At 42.9% G+C, this 25,227-nt stretch overlaps 1 protein-coding gene across 1 annotated transcript; it reads right to left on the bottom strand.

Annotated features, from left to right (window-relative positions):
- Window positions 1-291: 291 nt before the first annotated feature.
- FAM83C (family with sequence similarity 83 member C) lies at window positions 292-24,211 on the bottom strand. Its single transcript, XM_026037348.1, is given in 5 exon segments — window positions 292-1,261; window positions 12,114-12,238; window positions 14,904-15,071; window positions 23,524-24,147; window positions 24,149-24,211. Coding segments are annotated over 5 exon segments (1,827 nt in total). The 3' UTR covers window positions 292-414.
- Between the last annotated feature and the right edge of the window lie 1,016 nt (window positions 24,212-25,227).

Below are 25,227 nucleotides of genomic sequence, written 5' to 3'. Positions count from 1 at the left end.
TATTGTTAACCAAGTTGCCATTTCAGTCACAGCAAATGGCAGTCTGCAGAGGAGCTGCTGGATGCAAAGAAGACCTGGATTCATCCTGAAGATGTCACTGGACAAACAGTGTAGAGTTAAAGAGCTTTGAGGGGAATGGTCATTTTCAAAAGGGGTGAAAGGCAGTGGATGTGATTTTTGTTTATTCTTCTTTCACTTACCACCATAGTTGCAAAGGTAAATCAGATTTGCTAATCCCACCTCAATCAGTGACCTGCACATATTGGAGACTGCAGCATAGCACAAATACTTTTTGATAGAAACAAGACTAATTTGCCACCTGCATTTTGACTTCAAGCACCAGATATGATTGGTAGGGAAAAACAACCATTAGTAAGCAAGATGAAAGGCAAACTCAAGGCCCTGAGAACCAGGTCAGAGTTCAAAGCGACTGTGTATGTGTTTAGATTTTAACTTGTTGTATTTGGTGATCAGATCTAGCTTACTATGCCCAAGAGTCATTCTTTTCTCAGCCCCATACACACTGTTCTTTTCCATCAGCATTTCCTCGCTGAGTTTATCATAGCAAGGAATCACACCTTTCTTGTCTCGTTTTAGCTGGTTGTATGGAGATAGCAGGTCCAATTTTCCTTGTCCAGGACTCTGTCTTTTCTCCATCCCATAAACATTGTTGTCATTCTCTGCTGTCAGGTCCCTGGAGGTAAGGGTGGGCTCCTTCTGGTTCTCACTCGTGCTGTGACTATTGGCACCCTCCGAAGGGGACTGTGAATTCTGCTCCTGTCTTGGCAGAGAGTAGAGAGTCGGTTTGTGCTGCCCGGCTGGGGCTGATTTATTTGGAAGACTGTAAGGAGAGTCTGGTAGTTCCCCTTGTTGCTTAGAGCAAGGAGGCTTCGGAGATGTGTCTCCCTTGCCCTTTTTACTAGCATGATCAGAGCTTAAATCTTGCCTTTCGTGCTGTACATTGGAGGTGGAGTTTTTCAGAAAGGGAGACATTTTTATGCTTCTGATGCTTACATTTGAGAGGCTGCTTGAGGGGCTGGAGGTTTCAGTGTCATTTGCCTGGGCAGCTTTTAGAAGGAATTCACCATCCCTCGAGGTATTCTGAGAAGACGGCCGTGCCCCAGGATCTGGCATGCAGAAGTTGGTCACAGCTTTGGATTCGGCATACAAGTACCGGAATTCCTTGTCAAAGTCTGCAACAATTTGACCACGGAAGTGGGTTGCCAGGCTGGTGTGGACTTGGCTGCAAAGCCATGTGAAACTGCAAGAAAAGAAAAGGAATAAAGTACATATAACATTTGTCAACAGAGTGATGCGATTGCCATTGCTTTAAGTGTTTGAATGATTTCTTGCCTCTTTGAATGATTTCTTGCCTCTCTTAAATTAAAATTTTTCTGAAGCATATGTCTGAGATTACTCATTACATAATTTTAAAAAACAAGCCCTAAGTGATCATTTAATTGTAGATCAAAGACTAGCATTTTTTTCTGCTCACTGATTTACTGAATTGTATCAAAGTATGAACAAGAAATATGCTGTACTTTGACTGCAAGAGTGCAGAAGGCATTAGTACATTAACGGTAGATTTCCCCTAGCCTTGTGAAAGGTGCAAAACAGCAAGCAGTTCCTGGCCAAAATAACAGCAGTCCTTCCTTTTCTTCTATCAAGAATACCAAGGCATGGTTAACTTAAGTAGGTCTCCCTCGCTGTATATCTGTAGAAGGTAACCACAATCCTCTTCTCAGTCTGCATTTTCCTAGATGAAACAGCAAAACTCCTCTCATATAGTAGGCTCCCAGGCTCCTGGTCACCCAATCATTGACTTTTTCTGTTATTCTTGTTATAGTCAAACTGGGCTAACAAAACAATTGTGGATGGAGGCATCTTATTAGGGCTGCATTATCAGCTGCGAAAACAAGATAATGACAAAGGCAAAAATATGATGAAATCAGAGAAACTGCAGGAGAGTAGTCATAATGGGAGACTCCAAATATTCTCAAGTAAATAGGGTAAATGTCATTTCAGGACATTATGCTGACGCTATGCTTCAGGACCCATTGATGTATACTTTACAAAACAGCTATTTGGGAACTTACTGTAGGAAAAGCAGCTCTTGGCTTGCCCCTAACAGTATGCAGTTATTACAGTTCATGATGTTATTTTGAAGAAAATAGCATACTTGCACACTGCATTCACCCTGCCCCCAAGAGCAAGGAAAAAAAATAATACCATTCTGCTTAATGTTAGGATAGAAAAATTGTCTAAAAATGAAGAAGTAAAAGTCTGAAAAATTCTTTGTGGCTGGAATAAAGACTACTCAAAACCAGCATATTGCAGGCTCAAAACAAATGCATATAGCTTGAAGGAAGGCTATGAGAAAAAAAAAGGATATTCAGAATGGCTAAATGACAGAAGAAGAGAAATTATTAAAATCAGAAAGTCTGTCCTTGCAAAAATCAGAGCATACTTTGCAAAAAGCTTAAGAAACAGTAATCAACTCCCTGGGGCTAACAATCCTGCATATGCAACAAGAGTGTTCAGAGACTTCCTCGCCCTTTGCAGTACCAGGAAACACTAAAGAAATTCAAGAAAGAAACAGGTCTACTACTAATCATGTTGTGTAATTTCACACTTGAAAGTGCCTTGGTTAGCAGAAGACTGGAAGCTTGCTAATGTGAGAGATGGGGTTTTTTTTTGATGTTTCAGATTGTTGTCTCATAAATGAACTGAATAAATTAGCAGAAAGTCTTCTAAATAATATAATCAGTGTAAGGAATATAAATATTATATAATAGGAAAGGTAGGTTTTTCAGAGGAAAGTCATCTCTCACAAAGAAGATGGATATTTAGAAGACGGATATTTGAGATCAGCAACTGGCCGCACCGCTGGTGTTGGCAACAGGGTTTTGGCTTCTACGACCACAGGACTCTGTTTGATGATCACCAGCTAGTGAGACACGATGGGAACCACTTCAGCAAGAAGGGCAGGCATGTCTTTGCCAAAAGACTGGCCAACCTCGTTAGGAGGGCTTTAAATTAAGCAAGGAGGGGGAAGGGGAGTGTCACACAGACAGGGCAATCAATTCCACACAACCTAAGTCAATGGGCGTCCAACAGGCATGTGGTAGTGAGGAGGTACAGCTAGGACATGATTATAGAGGGTCCTCTTTCACCCTCCCTGGGAAACGTGCAGGCTCGATTACCTCTCTGAAATGCCTATACACCAATGCGTGAAGCATGGGGAATAAGCAGGATGAACTTGACATCTGTGTGCGGTCCCAGCACCATGACCTCATAGGAATCACAGAAACGTTGTGGGATAGCTCAAACGACTGGAGTGCTGTCATGGAAGACTACGTGCTCTTTAGGAAGGACAGGCTGGGAAGGCAAGGTGCTGGAGTTGCTCTGTATGTGAGAGCGCAACTGGAATGCATGGAGCTCGACCTGGAAGTGGATGATAAGTGAGCTGAGAGCCTGTGGGTAAGGGTTAAAGGGCAGGATAATGTGGGAGACACTGTGGTGTGTGTCTGCTACAGGCCACCTGTAGGAAGAGGAGGTTGATTAGGCCTTCTATAGAACAGCTGGAAGTTGCCTCGAGGTCATAGGCACTTGTTCTCATGGGAGATTTCCACTACCCTGATATCAACTGGAATGACAGCACAGCGAGGCACAAACGGTCCTGAAGGTTTCTGCAGTGCATTGGCAATAACTTTTGACACAAGTTGTGGAGGAGCCAACGAGGAGAGATGGGCTACTGGACCTGGTACTGACAAATAGAGAGGGACTTGTTGGAGATGTGAAGGGAGGGGGTAGTCTTGGCTGCAGCAGTCACGAGTTGGTGAAGCTCAGAATCCAAAGAGGAGGAAACAGGGCTGTAAGTGGCCTTGTAACCATGGACTTCAGGAGGGCCAACTTTGGCCTCTACAGAGACTTGCTTGGAAAGATCCCATGGGCTAGGGCTCTAGAAGGAAGAGGGGCCCAGGAGAGCTGGTTAGTTTTCAAGTGGCATTTCCTCCATGCTCAGAAAGAGTGCATCCCTGTGTGTGAGAAGTCAGGCAGAGGGGGCAGGAGACCTGCGTGGATGAGCAGGATGCTCCTGGCAAAGGGCAAGAAGGAGGACCGAGGCAACTACAGGCCTCCATCCCTGGAAAAGTGGGAGCAGCCCATCCTGGCTGTTTTCTCCAAGCACATGGAGGACAAGAAGGTGCTCAGGAATAGTCAGTGTGGATTCACCAAGGGGAAATCATGCTTGACTAACCTGACAGCCTTCTATGATAGAGTGACTGGCTGGATAGATGAGGGTAGAGTGGTGAATGTTGTCTATCTGGACTTGAGCAAAGCTTTTGACACAGTCCGTCACAGCATTCTCCTGTGCAAGGTTGGGAACTGTGGGATAGATGAGTGGACGGTGAGGTGGATTAGGAATTAGCTCCATGGCTGGGTTTAGAGGGTGGTAATCAGTGGCATGGAGTCCAGTTGGAGGCCTGTAGTTAGCGGTATCCCCCAGGGTTCAGTCCTCAGTGTGGTTCTGTTCGACTTATTCATCAACGACCTGGATGAAGGGACAGAGTGCTCAGCAAGTTTGCTGATGATACCAAACTAAGAGGAATAGCTGATAGCCCTGAGGGCTGTGCTGCCACCCAGAGGGACCTGGACAGCCCAGACAACTGGGCGGTGAGAAACCTCATGAAGTTCAACAAGGGCAAGTGCAGGGTCCTGCACTTGGGGAGGAATAACCCTGGACACCAGGACAGATTAGGGGTTGACCTGCTGGAGAGCAGCCCTGCAGAGAGGGACCTGGGCGTCGTGGTGGATGACAAGATGACCATGAGGCAGCAGTGTGCCCTGGTGGCCGAGAAGGCCAATAGGATCCTGGGGTGCATTAAGAAGAGCGTCTCCAGCAGGTTGAGAGAGGGAATCCTGCCCCTCTACTCAGCTCTGGTGAGGCCACATCTGGAGTATTGTGTCCAATTTTGGGCTCCCCAGTACAAGAGGGATGAGGAGCTGCTGGAGAGAGTCCAGCGCAGGGCTACAAGGTTGATCAGGGACCTGGAACATCTGCCTTATCGGGAAAGGCTGAGAGAGCTGGGCCTGTTCAGCCTGAAGAAGAGAAGGCTGAGGAGGGACCTGATCAGTGCCTAGAAATACCTCAAGGGAGGGAGGGAGGAGGAGGGGGCTGGCCTCTTTTCAGTAGTGGACAGCAATAGGACTAGAGGCTACAATCTGAAGCATCGGAAGTTCCATAGGAACTTAAGAAAAAATTTGACAGTGAGGGTGACAGAGCCCTGGAACAGGTTGCCCATGAGGTTGTGGAGTCTCCTTCTGTGGAGATCTTTAAAACCTGCTTGGATGCAGTCCTGTGCCACATGCTCTAGGTGACCCTGTGTGCAGGGAGGTTGGACTTGATGACTTCCGAGTTCCCTTCCAACCTTGGGCATTCTATGATTCTATGAAAGCTATGCAGCTTATTTCAAGGAAATACAAACATCCGGAGAAGGGAGATTTCATGTAGCCAATATCTACATTACCAAAGAAATCTATCCTAGAGACATCCTGGCTCCCATGACAGCACTGCTGCTAGTCCTGATACTTCTTCAGCCAACACGTTTTCTACCAAGTAGCCTGTGGTGCTCTCTCCAGTCTCCAGCCTGCAAAGCTCTCTAGAGGGATTCTTTCTAGGCAAGCCACCATTCATCAGAGGCATCAGGCTAAGGCAGGTGAACAGGAGCTCTGGGAGCTTTGGATAAATCATCAGTCCAGTTTTGGAAACAGCTCACGTCAGTCAGCTGGGTGGGGCAGCTGCCTCAGCTGCTTCTGTCACCACTCTTCCCACCATGGACAAAAGATCCTGGAAAACTAGTACCAACTGGTGGCCCCAGGTAATGCTTCCCATCAAGGATAAGTGGCTGTGCATAGAGAGTTATGACACGTATGTATAACCTTTGCTGCTCTCTAAAGGAAGCTAAAACCGACCATCCAGCATCAGCACAATGTCTTCTGAGGGCCCTTCTCAACGGGAACCTGATGGGGACACTGGCCAGCCATGTGGATCATGCCTGCAGTCCTCAAAACCCAGCCTGGCACCACTACAGCACTGTAGTTATGCAAGAGGCCACATTTGCCCTCCTAGTTCAGGCTGGCTCTCATGTGGTCTGGCAAGAACATCACAACAGCTGCCCATTAAGGCCTCTGGCTTCACTTTCAGTAGCAGGCGAACAAGAGGTCTTCCTTATGCGTTCCTTCCCTCCCTGGACCAAGTCACTTCCAGCTTCCAATTCTGGATCCTCTCAACATCCTCTGATCTGGCTACTGCCTCTCCACAGCAAAGCATGAAACAAACACAACGTTTCCCTCTCATGCACATGAACTATCCTTTTCTATGCCAAGGACAGCTTCCTCACAGCCAGCAATACAGAGCTCTTAATAACTGTCCCCACCAGTGAAGACTCCTATGGCTCTTCCCCTACCCCAAGTGTTATTTTAACTCAATCCAATGGGGACCTGCCCAATTCAGGTCACAACAGGTCCTCGAAGGAAGCATTCAAACTCTCCAAGGTATAGGGCCTGACAGGTCTGAACTTGTATGAAGGCATGGCCATAATGCAGGTTACCATGATATGCTCATGTGGCCTTGCCAGCCATTGCTATAACCATTACTGCAGCTGCATCCTAGCCCTGTGCCATCAGATGCTTGTTCTTGTGAGGAATGGAACAAGAACTAAGCTGTTATGCCTCAGTATGAAACAGGAACATCACGGACATGGTAAGCTCTGGCAATACCTGGCAAGACACAGTACACAGCCCTGTTGCCTAAACCTGTTTTACTGGAGACAACTGCTTAGCTAGGAACAGTGGATGAGGAGGCCTTGGCCAGATGCCTTTGCAGACTGTTGTCTGTGCTTGGACAGGAAAAGCAATGACAGAGGGAGGAAAAGTCATCATACAAAGCAATAAAGGTCTTTTTCTGCTTGAGCTACATGGGGAAAATAGCTAGGGAATGCTAATTCTTGGTATCATCTGGTATAAAGATGAGGAATTGTGTGAAATTAATTAGTGACAGATTCAATATAAACAAGAAGAGGTACTTCCCTGCACAACAAACAAGCAAGCTGTGAAATTCCCCACTGCAGGGCACTGTGGAGGCTAGGAGTACAACATGTTCAAAAATTAGTAGGATTTTCATGCTACTAATTTTTTCCATAATGGATTATTGTTTATATAGACATCTGTGGATAACCCTAAGGCACAAATTGCTGGAGTCTGGAGAATCTGTAGGATAGAGACCATCTCCTTCCCTAACTCACTCTCAGACACTTGTGAGAAGTTATTTTCCAGGAACACTTGCAACTCAGCTTATAGCCGGGAGATGGAGTTGAAACATCATCTCCCAGGAGATTGGAAACATGGTCTGAGAAACACCACAGCCTGTTCTGCCAAAATATTCCAATGGCCTGATGCTTCAGCTTGGGTTAACACAAGTGACAAGAATATCACGCAGTATTTCAATGGAAGTGTTAATCTCAGGAGCACTTTTGACAACAGTTCTTGCCTGTGTCTCCATGGAAAACTGTGATACATTCCAATGCTAGAGTTCCTCCCATAGCTGCATTGAGCAGGTGACCACTGTCAGTCACACTAAACTTCTCTGTCCTAGTTGTTTCCAGCTATTGACACCCTGGTTTACAACAGATGTTGTTTTACCTTTTTTTTTCCTGTAATTTATATAATAGTGTCTGCTATGTCAGTGAATACCTTCATCTCATCATTCTATTAACCTTAAAATAGCACATGAAGAAACATATCACTTCTGCTACCCAGAATGAACCCAGAATAACTATTATACTTAGTATTTTAGATTATTCCTCTGCCTAGATTTAACCTCCTTTTTTTTTTTTTTGGTCCTTTGCTTGGTTAAGAGGAAACATAATTTTAAAATAAAATTTTTAAAATAAAAATAAATACAGGGAAAATAAAAGGGACAGGCAAAGACAGAAAAATTTAAACCTAAACTAACCAACCTGCAACTGCTTATAAATCACTGAGCTTGGTTCACAGACTTAGAAAATTCTCCAAAAATAAGCCTAATTCTTACCATGGGCAGTAATACATCCAAATGACTTCAGCTTGCCAAGAGTATTTTGGAAAATAGAAAGTGCTTCTAAAAATATGTCAAGGAAAATGTCTACAGAGAGAACAAGTAGATCAGCTCCTATAGGCACAACATGGCACACTTTGAGATGGCTCACTCTGCATTAGGGATAAGAAAATAAAAACTGTACTCACACTCTCACATAAGGACAGGAAGGAAATCAATAGAACTTGAGCAATAAATTAAAAACAATGAAAAGCATCCAGAGTTGCATTTAAAAAGGTTCAGTTGTGAGCAGCAGGACAGGTGTACATGCATCTCTACAAATCTTCCAAGCAAAAAAATAAATAAAATAAATAAAATAAAAATAGAATAAAATAAAAAAAAATACCTGTGCTACATTGGTGACTTTGACACAGAAGGCACCACAGAAACTTACCGGGCAAAAGAAAATCAAAGAACAGCATAACTGCACGATTAAAAATACAAATTAAACAGAAAAGACAAATAAGAGGTTGAGTTGCTGGATCGGTGGCACAACACATTGAAGAAAAATAAGGTAAATAACATAAATAGGACATCAAATGAAATATATTCTCTGTGGACTGAAACTCCACTCCCAAACAGGGAAAACATAGTATTAGGGCTATTTTGTGAACTTTCTGAATAGAATATGGATGCAAAATAAGGCATGCTAAGGAAGAGCTGAGAGGCTGTGAAGGCAGAAAGCAGGGTAATATAGGGAGATTCAGTTATATCCATGTAGAAAAGGAGCACTGACTAGGAGATCTGCAGCAACTACATTCAAGATATTATAAGTGACAGATTTTTTTTTTTGAGAAACTAAGCAGAAAACCAACAAAAGGAGAAAATATTATTATTAGTTCACATTCTTTGTCCATGCAGAAAAAATCACCATCTTGTACTCATGTAAAATACTCTTTAAGAAGCAAAGCAATCTACAACAGTAATACTTAACTTAAAAGAGAAAGTGAGGAATGCTATAAAAAAAATTAGCCAAAAATATTAAAAGTGTAAGGCAGCATGAAGATCCTTTAAAGATGTCTGTATTAGAAGCTCAGAGCAAATGTACTTATCAAAATAAAGGCATTTAAAAGCCGCCAAAAACTCACCATAGTTAAAAGGTACACTAAAGGAAAATATTAAACTTCCCTCAAAAAGTGAAAGTCAGCAATTTTCCAATTATTAACCAGTAAATAACCTATCATTTAAAACTGGACATAGTAGCAGAGGAAAAGAAAGTAGTAAATGTGAATCCTTTTAAAGAGCTCCTGGAAAACTACAAACTAGCCAGTCTTATTTCCATACTGAACAAACTGGTAGAAGCAAATAGAGAGTAAAATGATTAGATGCATAAATACCTATAATCATAATGTTGAAGACTCAGCATATTTTTGTGGAATGAAGCCATGCCTCAGAAGCCTGCTGCAGCTCTTTGAAGATGACAGCAAACACAAAGATACATACGATTTGTTTGATTTTGGACATTTGGATTTTCAAACAGATTTTGATCAGGTCATTCACCAAGTGCTCTTAAAGAAGTGCTTGTGGAATATAAACAAAAGGCTTCCCAAAGAATAATAATTTACTAAACCTGAGAGACAAATGCTAGTAATTGTTTCAATTTACCCACTGTAATCCCACAAGTCTTATTTTTGTACTTCTGTGTTTTAACATATTCAGAAAAGACCTGGAAAATGGTAGAAGCAGTTAATGTCAGAGACATTATTAAATTATCTTGCAGTTTGAAAGAATGCTGGTTAATAAGTTGCAAGAGGATCTTATGGTATAGGGGGAATGAGAGATAAAATTACAGGCAAAAATCAATGCCAATAAATGCAAACTGATGCAAAAACTGTAATACTGTCTAAAACAATGATGAGGTCTCAGATCACTTTAAGAAGTCATGACCACCCTGGACAGTTCAACAGAATAATCTTTTCAATAGTTAGTACTAGTCAAAAAAAAAAAAAAAAAAAAAAAAAAGCAGACAGACTAAGAGCTGCCATAATGTGGGCAGAGAACAAGATAGAAGTCATCATGTTACCCTTGGGCTGAAGTATAGTGGGGGGGGTGGGTATCACTGACCACTTCATGCAGATCTGGCCAACACCTCTCACAAAAGATGGAAATAATGATTAAAGGTCTAGTAGCTCACCTGTAGGAGAAATGACTGAACTGCCCAGGATACTTTGTCTGGGGAAGAGATGATTCATATGAGGGATTATAAAGACAGCTAGTGAAATCATGGGTGCAGTCAAGAAAGTAAGTAGGGATCAGTGATGTACTCTTCCCAGGTTATGGGAATTTGGGGACATCAAATATAATTATCTAGCAGTAAGCTTACTGTAAATACAGTGGATCACTTCTTTACACAAAACAGAGATTAAACTGCATAACCCATTGCCAGGGGGTATTATGGAGACCAAAACCAGAACAACCAAAAACAATTAAACAGATGTAAGGAAAGTCTTTTAAGGGAGGCTGAGCATAAAGAAGCACATACAACACACAGCCCTAGAAGTCTAGAAATGTCTGATCTTTGTGCACAAGATTGCTGCACTGTAAGATCTGATACTGCTTTGTTCTTACATTGTCCTGTAACATCCCAGGATACTAGATAAATGATATTTAGTTTTCCCCAGTAACTATTCTCATCCTTTCAATCTAGCTTTCCCACCTTTGGGCAGAATAATCTATTTACTGTATTGGGTATACCAGCAGGCTATGGTATACTTAGTAGGACACTCAGATTTCTCCTGCGGAAACTTTTTTGTCCACTATTGAGCAAAATTCCATAAAAACTGGTTCTTATAGTCCAGAACATGATGCTTATTGGGAGGGCAGAGAATCACATTTAAGGTTGTTCTCATCTGATAATTCCAAAATTTGAGAAGGTTCCTCAATGCAGATCTAGAAAGAACGCTCATGACTGGCCCAAAACACTGCTCCAAAAAGTAGAGGGAGGAACTGACCCTGAGAACCAAATCTCTGTTTCAGACAATTCTCTTGATATTGGTTAAAGGGAAATAAATCTAATTTCACTTTACAGTCAATGAAGATGGATAGATAATTTCAGAAAGTGATTCATTCACCCGAATGACACTTGTCTCAGGATGGACTAAGTTGCCTCCAAAGGCATATTGATTCTATGGAGACACTACATAACCAGTTGCAGCCAGGTACTTCAGTTTTATAGTGCTAGAGTTTGATTATGTGAGACCTTCACTCCAAGAGACGAGGAAGTAAGAGCAGAAAAGAAGGTACAGCTTGGGACAGGTTCAACACAAGTTAAGACACTGGTAGTCCAAATATCTGGCTGGGGGATAGAAAAGAGAGACAGAGACTTGCCACCAGGGAAACCTGGTGGAAGGTAGAAAAATCTATGATATACCATATTTCCAGGCTATCAGTGTTACAGAAATAATGCGGCAGTTTGTGCTGTTAGGGGAGTTGCACTGAATTTGAAGGATAATATGATGTGCAACAACATGGAAATATTGTGGGATAGACTTATATATGGAAACGCATGACTAATAATTAAAGTACAAGGACTGTAGTCCCGAGCCTCTGACCAGAACAAAGCTGTTGATTAGACAATGATAATTGCAATTAGAGAAACTGCAAAATTAGGACAGATGGTAATCGTGAAAGATTTCATTTACTCTTACACAAACGAACTTAATGCTTAACTAGGATGATTTGTGGAGAGAACCTTTTTGGATGCAATAAATGATCGCTTCCCAGAATAAGAAATCTAAATTGTTTGATCTGCAAGAAAAGATGCTATTCAGGATGCGGTCTAGAATGAAGCATAAAACTTAGTTCAAGAGGCAGAAATGGAAGGGCCGCTTTGTAGTAATGCTCATAAGAATTTCAATCCTGTAGCAAAAGAGAGAAAAAGCACAAGAGCTACAAGAGCTGTGTTTTAACAAGTATTTTGACAATGAATATTTTCACGGTGTCACCTGTCTTCGTTGCAGTAATTGCTTCTTTTTCTCACCTGTATGTACCAGCAAGAACTTGGTCACAATCAATCAAAGTAAACTTCTCCAGAACCCGGCCTGCAAACTTCTTGCCCGCTTTGCTGTAGTACGTGTCTCCACTCAGACACCTTATGCGCATGTTCTGAAATCAAAGAAAGGAGAGTTGGTAAATGACTATGCACTGAACAAAACTGGAATATTCCCTAGGTATCAACGATGGATTATCTCAAGGTGGAGCTCCACTCTGAAAGTAGGATGCATCAAGACATAAAGTATTTTCTGGCTTTTGCATACCAAAATATTTTGTCACCATGCTTCTTCTGTAAGATAAAAATGCCAGCAAATATTAATAAGTTAGGTGTAAATGTTGTTTTGAAAAGAAAAAAAATGAAAAAAATGAACACTGTAGATCATTTCTAAAAATATATGGCTATATAAAGAGGCTTTCAGTATCCGTCAGGAGTGATACATAAGATGAGGGAAAGGGAGAAAGTTTTCTCTTTGAGGACAGTCACCCACTGAAACTGGTTACTCAGAGAAGATGAGCAGTCACCATCCACAGACATGGACAAGATTAGAACAGGTAAGGGCCTGAATAGCTTTGTCTGCGCTCCTAGCTGGCACAGCATTGAGCAGGAGGTGTAACGATAACTTACTGACTTCCATCCAGCTTCAATTTTCCTATGATCATATGAAAAAAACAAAACATGTTGCTGAAAAAGAACATGATATATTGGATTTTTGGAGAGCTGTTCAACTAATCCTGTTGCCAGTCAACATGTGATTTTTTTTCTTACAATGCTAAAGTTTCAGTAGTACTAATTTTCACCAGGATGAGTTTTCTATCCTCCCCAGGGATATTCCACAGATTTGCCTGTATTTCTTCTTTATCCTACTACCTCTTGGGGGAGTTTCTCTTGCCTTGTTCATTTCTTCCATTCTCTTCTTCCTCTTGTCAGTCCAGGCCCTGCACTTTCCAAACAAGATTAGAAAAGACACACTGACAAGCATCAGTCTCGTTTGACTTAGATTCATTTTCTGGCTAACTGAAAAATCCAACAGTTGAGTTTTTGTGAACACTGTCAATTCTTGAAGCATTGCTGAAGGATTTGTTCATACAAAGTTCTTAGAAGCAACATACTGGAGGATGACTTGCTCCAAATTCCCCACTAAATCCCAAATTGTGATCACTTATCCAAATGGAGATTACCATCATATCCAGACTCAACTGAAAGCCAGGAATAACATATGTGTACTCATTCCATTTAGATGTGAATATCAAGCATGCATGTTAATGTTTCTTGACACACACCATCCTAAAAGGCATTTCACATTGAAACCTGTGGATGAGTCACTGAATGGGGGAGGGAAGTGTTAACTAGTCATTCAAACACAAGAGATGACATCAGATCTAACAAAGAGACATAGTCATCTCCATGAATGTATAGCAATGATAATTTTCATGAAAAAAAAATGACCAGGCTCTTGGATAAGAAGTAAATGAAATACATTTTGGGAGCAATGAGATTTGTCTGGATCCACCAGTTGAATTTACTGATGCAATTATTTATGAAAGCAAATGTGCTACAGCATGAAATAGTTCTGTTTAACAGTTACCATCTGAAAAGGCAGGATGAAATAGGTATGGCTTGTGAGAAACAAGAAAGGACAGATTTGCACCAACATGAGAAAAGAAAAACTCTTTTTGTGTAGACAGGTTAAGAGTGAGGAGAAATTAAGACATTTGTAAGTGCATGCATTCTGATGCTTTAAAACATTGTTTTTGTATGTTTCCATAACCTATTTAATTAATAATAGTTTTGAGATAGCTGAATAACCTACAAGGATCCCCAGTCAGGAGGCTGGAAAATCTATGAACAGAGTTGCTCGACAATATCAGTCTCATGACTCTAGGGAATCCTATTCACACAGAGAATGAGCACAAGCAGGAGTACTGGTCTCGCAGGACTGCCAAATGATATCGAAAGACATCTTCTTTTGGTAGATGGTAACCAGAAGGCTATATGGTAGTTAGAAAGATACTAGCATGCACTTCTGAGCCTTGGAGTTCCCAAGGGAGCTTGTCACACTGACACATTAGTTTTTATTATTTGCCTACTCAGGGCACCATGTGCTATTGCTAACAGGTATCTCTATGACTAGCGAAACAGGCTCTTCCTAAATTCCTCACAAACCCCAGTCACAGCCTGAATTACAAGCTTAAAAAGCAGATCCTACAATGACATTTTTAATATTTGGCTTCACACTGATGTTGTGCACCATGGCCAGGAGGAAAAGTGGTAGATTTTGCATCAGAACTTCACAAGGACTTCCGTGCTTCCCGTCCCCACAAAGTTATCTCACTACAGCAGTTCTGGACAGAATCCAAAGTTAAGCTGAGGGTTCCAAACCAAGAGCAGTTTAAGTCTTGCAGTTCAGTGTCCTAGGTCAGGAATAGCAAGGGGACAAGGAAAGGATACAATACAGGCCCATGTGAGAAGTTTCCTATTCTATCTCTGCCTATTTGCAGCAGCCCAGCAAAGATTTCAGAAAGGTCTCATTTGCCTTGACCTCATTTTTCTAGAGTTTAAAATTGGAATGAGGACCGCAAAACACAGAACTCTCCTTCCCCGCCTGTGCTTAGAGACAGACATTGATTTCCCAGGCCAAAGTCATGCTCTCTTAGCCTGGGACAAAGGGATAAGGTGGAGCAAGAGGTCCTAGGGACCAGGCAGAGGGCAGCAGCTTTTTTTTTTAACCTATTCTAAAACTTAGTTACTACGTACAAAGTATGACTGAATACTCACTGGGAAGTTATCTTGAGTCAGAGCCATTTTATTGCACATTTCCATAAAATGCTTCAAGTATTCTTCATCCAGGATCAGGTACACAGGTACATGCCGTCTGCTTGAAGCCTCCAGCAGGTCACACAGTATTTCCATGTCTGTAAACAGATCCATCACAATTGCTATCACCTAGCCAGGAGAAAAGGGATAGAGGATGGATGGAAAAAAGACTGTTGAAATCACATGAACAAGTGGATTATGCTACAGACTGTAAATCAAGTGATCAAACCCCGAGCGTTTCAGGGAAGTACAGACAAGAGTGATGACTGTATTTGGAACATTGTGTTCCAAATTCCAGTCATTACCCCACCACGGTAGATAAAAATCACTCTTAATAGCTATGAACTATAACTGTTGCCCATCCTGCCACCTCTTGTCTCATCAATCTGTCATTCACAGAAAGAAATAGCAGAGAGGGTAATGCATGTGTACAGACTTTCAAAATCAGTGGGGCAACAAGCGTGTATTGCCTTAAGTAATTATACAAAATACAAACAGGAGAACCTCAGATTGACCAAAACCATGATTCAGTTCATATAAGAATGACTCTATGAAAGACTGATTGGCATCTTAATATAAAGGGGTACCATTTCTTCAAGAAGGGAGAAGTCAAGTAAGGGAGAAGAGATCTCTATCTAGTATGTACCTGTCTTTGTTCCAGTATTCCTTTGCGGGAATCACACTTACTCACTGACTAACACAGGCAGTAAGGGACCTCTGGAGGTCATTTGGCCCTCCCATACTTACATGCTCAAAACCAGGCCAATGTCACAATTATATCCACCTTCAAAGTTATACCAGGGTACTCAATGCCTTCTCCAGTTGAATTCTGAATATATACAAAGATGGAGATTTTCACAACCTATCTGTGTCCTTGTGGCAGTGTCTCACCATCCTTATCATGAAAAACAATTTCTTAAAATATAATCAGTATTTTTCTGATTCGAGTTTGTCTCTATTGCCCCTAATACACTTGATCTGCATCTCCAAGAAGATTCTATCTATACTTCTCTGTAAACTTCCATTAGAGGTCTGAAAACAGCAAAGAGATCTCCCCTTCTCCAGTCTGAATGAACAGGTCTCTTGGCCTCTTCCTAACATGCTCCATTAATAAATAAGTTACACAGTATTTGCATGAGTACTGAGCCCTGAGGGATACCACTAGTTGAACTTTGAACCTCTAATCACCACACTTTCTAATTCGGTGATCTAGTCAATTTTTGCACACATTTTGTAGTCTAGCTATCCACATTGTATCTTATCAAGCTGACTATAAGAATATGGGAGACCATGTCAAAGTTCTTTCTGAAGTTAAGGTAAACAATGTCCATCCATACAGCTAGTCATCTCATCACAAAGATACACAGGTTGGACAGGAACAATTTTCCATTCATAATTCCATGTTGGCTTTCACAGTCATCTTTTTATTCTTCATGTGCCTAGGTATAACTTAGTGAGGTGAAGCTGACTGGCCTGTAGCTCCCCAGTCTCTCCTTCTTGCCCTTGCTGAAGATGAGTGTGATATTGGCCCTTTATAGGTATGAGGAACACCCTTCTCCCTCCCTGGCTGCCACAACCTTCTAAAAACAAGGGAAGCAGCTTTGACATCAGCTTTGACAGCAGAAATGACATCAGGTGGTGAAAAAATCGGCTTCATAAATAAAGTGGAAGAGAACATAGCTGCTGTTATACTGGCGATTTCCCAAACATCAGTGGATCAGAAAGATCAAATGGATGAAATCTATTATGAGCTATGGGCTGAATTATTCAGAACTCAGGTTTTTGTGACAAGTAGGAATCTTTAACTGTACAGTCATCTTCTGGCAAAGAAGCACAGCGGGACAGAGATGCTCATCATACCCTTGAGATGTATTGACAAGTTTTGACAGCTTGTCATACAAAAGATGAAGAAATATCTAATGGGAGAGCTCTTCTTCATTTGACTCTGTCCATAAAAAGGTAGATATTCTAAAGTGTCTTAGTGAGGGCAACCATGAAGCAATAGTTATCAATCCTCTGTGTACGAATAATAATAAAAAACACTGAAATTTAAAAAATTTATTAAAAAATTCTGTCTCAGTTCTGGAGAACTGCAAGATAGGAGGTTAAAAATGAGTTTATTAAAGATAACCAGTAATTCTTTAAAGAATGAGAATGAATGTAACAATGGTAATACAGTCCATTGTGGAAGAGAGATGGGATGTAAGGTAGGAGACCATCTCGGCCAAATGAACTACAACTCCAAAAACTAGAATGAAAAAAATGAGAAAACGGAAGGTAGGTCATGAGATGTGTCAATACTAGTAAGTTGTCCCAGAACAAGAAAATTTAAAGGACCAAATGACCTGCAGCCAGTAGAACAAAAGAGATCAACCATAAAAAGATTAAGATGTGACTGGAGAAGTTGCCGCAGTCTTCCACACAGAGGGACCCTGCCAGAAGACAACAGCAAGAAGGATGTTATTTTGACCAGAAAGTGACAGCTGTGACCTGTTGGCCATGACTCTTAATACTGGTGGTGGGGCACATCTTGAAGAAGGAAACTACAGTTATGAAAGCTGAATCAGATGGCTAGCCAGGCCTCACAAACTTTACTCAAGGGTACTTGCAGAGTGGTTGGGTAACCTAGACTTCGAACCATTAACAGTTGGTATTGAGATTGCAGGGTAATATGGTAGGAGAATGATAAAGGTGAAGTAAACCAGGAACTGCAGACAGGCTAGCTTCATTTCAAAAGCTGAAAAAATACTGGAACTGCTAATCAGGTACGCTACTCCCAGTACTTATGATGTCTAGCAGTAAATAACTGTTTGGAACTTGTAAGCTGTTTGTATATCTTTGCTTTCAAGTTTCTGCATCAAGTAGAGGATGTCCCAATAAAAATGATCTGACATTTCAGTGAAGCTCCAATGGCCCTTTCTACTCTGCTCCTCAATGTACATGCCCCATACTATACCTGGCACGCAAAATCCATGACAGAGCTTTTCCCTGCTGCCCATGATGCAGCCTATGGCGGGGGGGGAGAGAATCTTTTTGATGGTTTCCCTCTTCTGTCTGTGTTAAAGCATAGCCACAAATCTCTGCTGCTGGAGACACCTGCGGAGTGGGCTCTGCAGACTGAGCTTTCTTGTGCCACTTCTACTCAGCTGTTCCTCTTTGAATAAAAATTTAAATGCTCATAATGGCTGTAAGACTGACTTGCAAGTGTGCAGGAGTTTAGGCGTTAAACTAGACACTGGCTGAATCAGATTTATGGGTCTGACCTTGACCAGTTGCAGAAAAGAGGAGCTCAGAGCATTGCTGAACCAAGGATGGGGGCACAAGCTCACACCTCTGCTGCATATCCACAGGTTGGCCTCCATGGCCCTGCTGAAGAGATTAGCTCTCCTTCTGTATGTTTTCCTCTGGGCGGAGCAGTGGGTTGTGCTGGCCTCACTGTGCTCTCTTGCCTTATGCTTTGCTTAACAGGCTCGCAGTCCTGTGCTTCGCGTACACGCTGCCAAAAGACACCTCCTGCATTTGGGGGGGTCAGCAGAGGTTCCTCTCCGAGAGGCCTGTTCTCTTGTGGATTTAGCTCTTAGCAGATGGGCAAGATTGCTTGGCTCCATCTGAAATTTCCCCAAAGGCCATCCCTGTGAGGTACTTCCTACAGGAGCTGTGCCTGCCACCATGCTGGTGCCTAGCTGTCTCTTCCTGTCCGCACAGCTGAGGAAACTGCAGGCACAGCATCTCTCCCATGTGTTCTTGCTACACCCCATGCACTTGGCCAGCACTTGTCCCATGTGAAACTTACTTGCACAAATGGAAAGCAGAGTCAGCTCCTGGGAGAGGGAGGCTCTGTGAGCAGCAAGATAAAAGTATTTGGCTACCCAGATCAGCTCTGTTGCTGGACCATAGACATTAGCTAGTGCTGTGACACATAGAAAGAGCAGGACTTCACTATGTCTTTCTCTGTTAGCTTTCAGCCAAAGACCAAGGACTGTAAGACCAAGCAATTTAACCAAATGAATTCTGGGCTGCCCATTTTCTAATGTGGAAGCATAAAAAAAAAAAAAAAGAAAAGAAAAAAAAAGCCAAGCCTTATACAGGACCCCAGGCAAGTCACACTTGCCTCAAAATATCCCAGCTTATCTGAGGCTTAGTCCTGGGACAGACTTGGCCTCAGAGCCCATCTAAACTTGACTTGAAAAGTCAAGTGGGTATGAAGCTCCTTCAGCTCTAGGCCCTCTGGTTTTAGCTGTGCCATGCATGTCAGGTATGCATGGAAGGAATATATCCAAGAGTTTATATCCACCGGTGTTCTGACAGTGCTTGGAGACTTCTTTGTCAAAAACAAACAAACAAACAAACAAAAAACCCACCACCACCACCAAAACAGGCCCAGGTGCTTGCTACGGGGAGGATGAGGCCCAGCATGGCTGTGCAGGACAGCACGGGTCGCAGTCACCTGTGGCACTCCATGCCGCAGGCTGTGACACAGCACACTGCCAAGCAGATCCACATCTCTTGGCAACCCCACGGTAGCTTTCTGGCATTGGCACTGGAACAGCGCCCCAGGCAGCAGGGCTCACACTTGCATAAGTTGGGTGGAGCCCCACATGATCCTCACACTCATGTTTTCCAAAGTGGGTCTTTGCTTAGCATCGAAAGGTGGAAGAAGCGCTGGCTCTGCTCACTGCCTCTTCACATGTGATCCTTCTGCAAGGAGCGGCTAGAGTAGGGTTGCTGTGGCGGACCTGGCAAGCACTCACTGCTGCTGATGGCCACGGAGGCGGGAAGGCTGGCGGCCTTGCAGGAACTGCGGTTTGCAGCAAAGGGCATCGTGATGGGGTGAGGGGACAGAACATGCCCTGCCATGGCTTCATGCACTTGAGAGGTAGGTGTCCTTGCCAGGACATCCCTCCAGGCTGGGGGCTGCTCATACTAAACCCGTGTGCTGCAGGACAGCCATGAGGGCCAGTAAAATCAACATATCCTCCTCATAGAATCATAGAATCATGGAATGCCCAAGGTTGGAAGGGACCTCAGAGGTCATCGAGTCCAACCCCCCTGCTCACGCAGGGTCACCTAGAGCACGTGGCACAGGGCTGCGTCCAAGTGGGTTTTAAAGATCTCCAAAGAAGGAGACTCCACAACCTCTCTGGGCAACCTGTTCCAGGGCTCTGGCACCCTTACAGTGAAGAAATGCTTCCTAAAGTTCCTGTGGAACTTCCGATGCTTCCGTTTGAAGCCATTTCCTCTAGTCCTAGAGGAAAAGTCCTAGGAAAGTCCTCTTGCAAAGTAAAGAATCATAGAATCATGGAATCAGTATGGTTGGAAAAGACCTTCAAGTTATCTCAAAGATAACTTTGAACAGATCTATACCAAAGCAGAGATTGAGTAAATATCATTTCCAACTCAGGCTCTGGACAATCCATCTTAAAAAGCCTTAGGCATTTCAGTCAATCTGGCCTTATAAACCCGGGCAATATATGTGCAGTGCTTTCAGCCCCTTGGCCCCAGTGGTGGGCACTGCATGCCTGGGGTTGGCACAGAGATGTCCTGTTCATGCCAATCATGGCCTCCAAGTCTGCAGCCAGTCTTGACAATCTGGATGCCACAAAGACACAGCTGCCCCACAGGTTCTAAAAAATTAACACTTTGCCATTGTAGGGTTAAATCATGACATTTCTGAACCCACTTCTGGAAACTCACAATTCAGCAATTACTGCAGTCATCACTTTGGGAATTACAGCACTTACCAGCATCCCATTGGGGTTGCCATCTGTCTGGTTTCTAACCAGCCTGGCTTGTTTTACTGGTATTTGCCAATAGCAGTGTGGCTTTGGTCATTACCATAGTGTTGCCATTGGAAGCAAGGCATTACTTCCCTGAGGAACAGCAAAGACCCTTCTATCATTGCATGTAAGTACAGGCATGCAGCCATTGACAGAGTTGCACAAGAAGGGGGAAAGAAAAGCATAAGAACAGCTCAAAATAGCTTGGAACTCATCCAACACAAGTGAAATTGTAATAATGTTAACAAATTAAGGCTAAGGTGTGGCTGTGCTGCATCTTCTTACGTCTGAAAAAAAAAAAAAAAAAAAGCTCAAATCTCAAAATGTACCTTCAGACAGCTGTTTAAATATAGTAAAGATATAGTAAAGTAGAAAGACAAACCGCACTAGCAAAAGGTACCACTAAAACAAATGCCTGCTTTGATGATTTGGCAGTACAAAAAAAAATACTTGCCAAAATATGTCAGCTGATGTTGTTGGTATGACTGCGCAAGAGAAAACAGCAAACAACATTTCAAGATGCACATGTTCCTGTCCACAGGATCCAGAAGAATCATTTGGACATCTCAGTATCTTTCACAGATCCCACTGCCTCTCTACCCCTCTTTTATTTCAGTTGTAAGCATGTAGAAGAAGAAAAACGAGAAATGGATGCAGGGAGAATTTACTGTCTGTTGCAGAAGACATCTGAGGCACTGTGCTGCAAAAACAGCAGTTCAAAGGTGAAAAACAAGTGGTTCTCTGTCAGGTTGCTTTTATCACTTCAGGCAGAGGATGTTTTAATGCTCTGTTTCTCTTTTGACATTAAAACCTGTACAAGCAATATTATTTTGGATATTCTGACATGCAAAATGACTCAGTAGACTACTTAAAGATGTGTAACTGTGGGTGTGACTTAGCTGGAACTGCTGTCATACCTAGAGTTAATCAGGGGAAGCCCTGGCCAGATCTGCTAAACAAGAAGTCTGTTAAAACACCAGTAATGAACGACTAAGGTAAAGCTCATTATCCCATTTTACACAGCACAGTCAAAAATGTTTTATGAAAACTCCCTGCTTGAACATAGATGGTTGAAAATTCTCTGTGCTTTCCCAATGCACAAGATGTACAAGAAAGCTCCTCTGTGAGGGCATGTTGCCTGTGCAACCTCTCGGCAGCTATTGGCAAGTTCATGCAAACTGAGAAAGCAGTAGGATATTTTTCATGTGGCTTAAAGCATCTAGGTGAAACCAGCTGACTAAAACATAATCTCTAGAGACCTGGGACTTGCGCTGAGCAACCAGAGAACGTTTCCTCAGGAATCTTTTACTTTGTGCATTTGACCATAACTATGCCTTAATTGCTGTTTCTTCCAATGACGCAACAAGTGTCACAGGACCTGTCAGATTGTTTGGGATGTCATAAATCAGGTGCTTGCAGGGATAAACAAGGATTTTTATGGTTTACTTCCTGCACAAAACTTCCCATATTTGCCTACAAAGGTGCATTCAGGTATTATGCAACAGCTGCTTTCAACTGGGCAACAGTTCATGTTGCAAAATGGTCGTCTTTGCTCTTAAAAACCCCTAAAGATCCCCATTTACCTGACTACCATGCTTGACTTTCAATTCAATGATATGTGTTTGTTCAACTATGTTATGAAACTGCACAGCAACATGAGCTGCAGTATGGCCCCAGTTTGATCTCCAGGGCACAACATAACCACATTTCTCAGCCTTGTGGATGGCGATAGAAGATGCTTTGGTTTGTCTGATCTGACAATGGGCTTGTTCTTGACACAGCTGAAGTCCAGGAGTAACAATTCTTTAATGACTGATTTCTGTGCTGCGTAGTAATAGATTTAAGGAGTGACTGTCAAGTTAAAGAAACTACTAAAAGTGATAAGAGAAACTGCCCAGGAGTTGACTGATTAAAAGTGAACTTTGCACTAGAAGTTAACTCAATAACCCTATGCTATTGAAATGGCGCAAAAGGAAATGAACGGGGGAAACATGAAAAGACCCATAAAGAATACAAAGGTAATAAAAGCTGAAAATGTATCTGAGATACAGCTGTCTGAGCTGCTTATCTAGTACATCGTAGAATAGCAAAGTAAAAGAAAAAAACAGCATAATTTAGTGACCAAAACCACAAAGGATTGTGCTTAAGAGGCAAACATTGTCCAGTCTTTATTATGCCTGAAACCTGGCAATCCACATACAGCAAAAAGTGCATGACAGGGCAAAAACGGGTGCATTTTATTCAAACTCGGGCACAGACATCATGGCTAGAAGCTACGGTGATGTTGTCTAAACTACTGCAAATCTGACATGCTCAATGTTAACTCAGATCCAGTGTTTTCCCCCAGCAGCTCATCAGTGCAATTCTCTTGCCTCAACCCAAGCTTAAGCATGGGTCATGACAACCATGAGGCCCATGGTTCAAGACGAGCCCTGGCCACACAAGCTCCCTGGGGAGGGCAGAGCAGCTCTGATGGTGCACGCTTGCTGGCTTAGATCACTTAAGCGTTAATGCTGCGCACCCTGCCACTTGCTCTGGGCCCTGGTGCCATACTCTGCCTACATGCAAATAGAGATGCAGAGCGTCTTAAAGGGCACTGCCCATATGACATGAAATCCTGCACGGAAAGAAGTTACAAGAACAGAAAAGTGCAGGAATGCTTACAGATCTGCTAGAAAAAAAGAGTAATCACATCATGACAGACATCTAGAAACAACAGAAACAACAGCTTGCCACTGTTGTGGCCACAACCACACAGGAGCTGTGGTACAAGCCCCCACTCAAGGACACAGCTCTGTACGTACCGTTCGTGCCCGGCTGATCAGGGACCGAAGCAGATCCTTAATGCTGTTAGCCTTGTTTCTTTGGAAAACCACAGTGGCTCTAGTCTGCCCTGATGTTGTGAAGTATGGCATCCCTGGCCACCCCAGCTCCAGCTCTGGGGGGTGCACATCAGACATAAGTGGAAAGTAGGTGCCAGATGTTAGCTCAGAGTAGAGGGAGGACTCATCTCCAGTGTCCATGTCAGCACAGTTGGCATCTCTGTTTTTTGAGGCATTGGGTTCTGGAAAGGTATGGCTTCTCTGATGGTTTATATATTCCATGTCCAAGGTGGAAAGAAAAGGCAGCTCCCGTTCCTCGGCAACGGCATTCAGGTATCCATGTTCCCCCTGCTCAAGAAAGGCATCTATGGCGAGTCTAGCTGTTTCACTATGCTGGAGCACCAGCGGAGTGATGGGCTCTCTCCACCATGGCTTCTTCAGCTGCTCTAGACGGGTCTTCAGTGGACCAGATGCTCCTTGCTGGCCCCCGTAGGTACGGTGGAACTGGGGCCTTGCTTCTACTGCTAGGTAGTTGAACATTACCAGAGTTGTTGATGCTGAGAAGTGCCTCTCCAGTTGGACAAGTCCTCTGACAGATTCCAGGACTTTCCTGACCTTCTCTTGCTCTCCTGAGCTGAACCTCCCAACAGGTTCCTTCAGAATTCAGCATGAGCTCCACTCCTCCGCTGGGGAGTTAATCACCAGGTCCAGCCTTCCACTCTGGGGGAGGAGCTGGCCTTCCCCAGCTCCTTCACTCAGCTTCACCAGCCACGCTCCTGATACTCAGCGCTTAAAGTATCCCTTTTGCAATGGGAGGGAGATCATCACTTCAATTTGCACCTTCCCTTTCCCTGTAACTGATTCATACACTTCCCTCCCCTTCACGTGGGTGACAGTCTCACCTTTGGCCAAGCAGGTTTTAACTTGTTTTGTCCTTCATTGTGCTCACAGTGGAAATGCAGACGTTGCAACTTGTTCTTGCTTGAAAGCTGTTCGAAATCAAACAGGCTTCCCAGTGGCGGCTATAATGAAATACAAATATCCTGAGCAGGTAACAACATTAGGCCAAGAAGCTCATTCATTGCTGAACTGTATCTACTGCTTACTGCTCAGCATTTCCTGGGTACCTGCCATTTGCCACACTGGCACCCAGCAGAAAAGACAAAAGCATCTTTTTTTTTTTTGATATGACAAGGCCATGACATCTGTATGAAACATGTCAGGAATCTTACGCACATCATTCAATACAACAGACAAGCAATAGGTCATTTGGTCTCTAGGCATCTCCCTCAAAATTTTTCAAGGAAGGGAGTATTCAAATGCAGGAATCTGATAAAGTGTTCTTGATAAATCTATCCATGGGCTGGATATTTGGGGGATTAGTTAACTCCAGGCATCCAGAAGTATTAAGGAGTTATTTTGGGAGACTCTAGAGGCAGAGGCTAAGAGGGAAGTTAAAACACTGTGTTAGGGACCCATCGGTACATAATGGATGTAGTAAAAATTCTGCATGTGAGGCAAATACAAGTCCCCGGACTGCAATCTGAACCTCCTCCAGTCCACTCATCTCACCCTGCAGCTACTAAACTCTACAGATGCTAACCAGACAAAAAATTAAAGCAAAGCATGAAGAGTTGAGAGGCTGGAGAGTTGATGTAATTAACTAGACTTTTATCTGTAAAATTA

This window comes from Nothoprocta perdicaria, unplaced genomic scaffold, assembly GCF_003342845.1.
Source record: "Nothoprocta perdicaria isolate Ctin4 unplaced genomic scaffold, notPer1 scaffold_196, whole genome shotgun sequence".
Classification (NCBI taxonomy): Eukaryota; Metazoa; Chordata; class Aves; order Tinamiformes; family Tinamidae; genus Nothoprocta; species Nothoprocta perdicaria.
The sequence above is the reverse complement of the archived record's forward strand: the minus strand, read 5'-3'. Positions and strand labels throughout refer to the sequence as shown.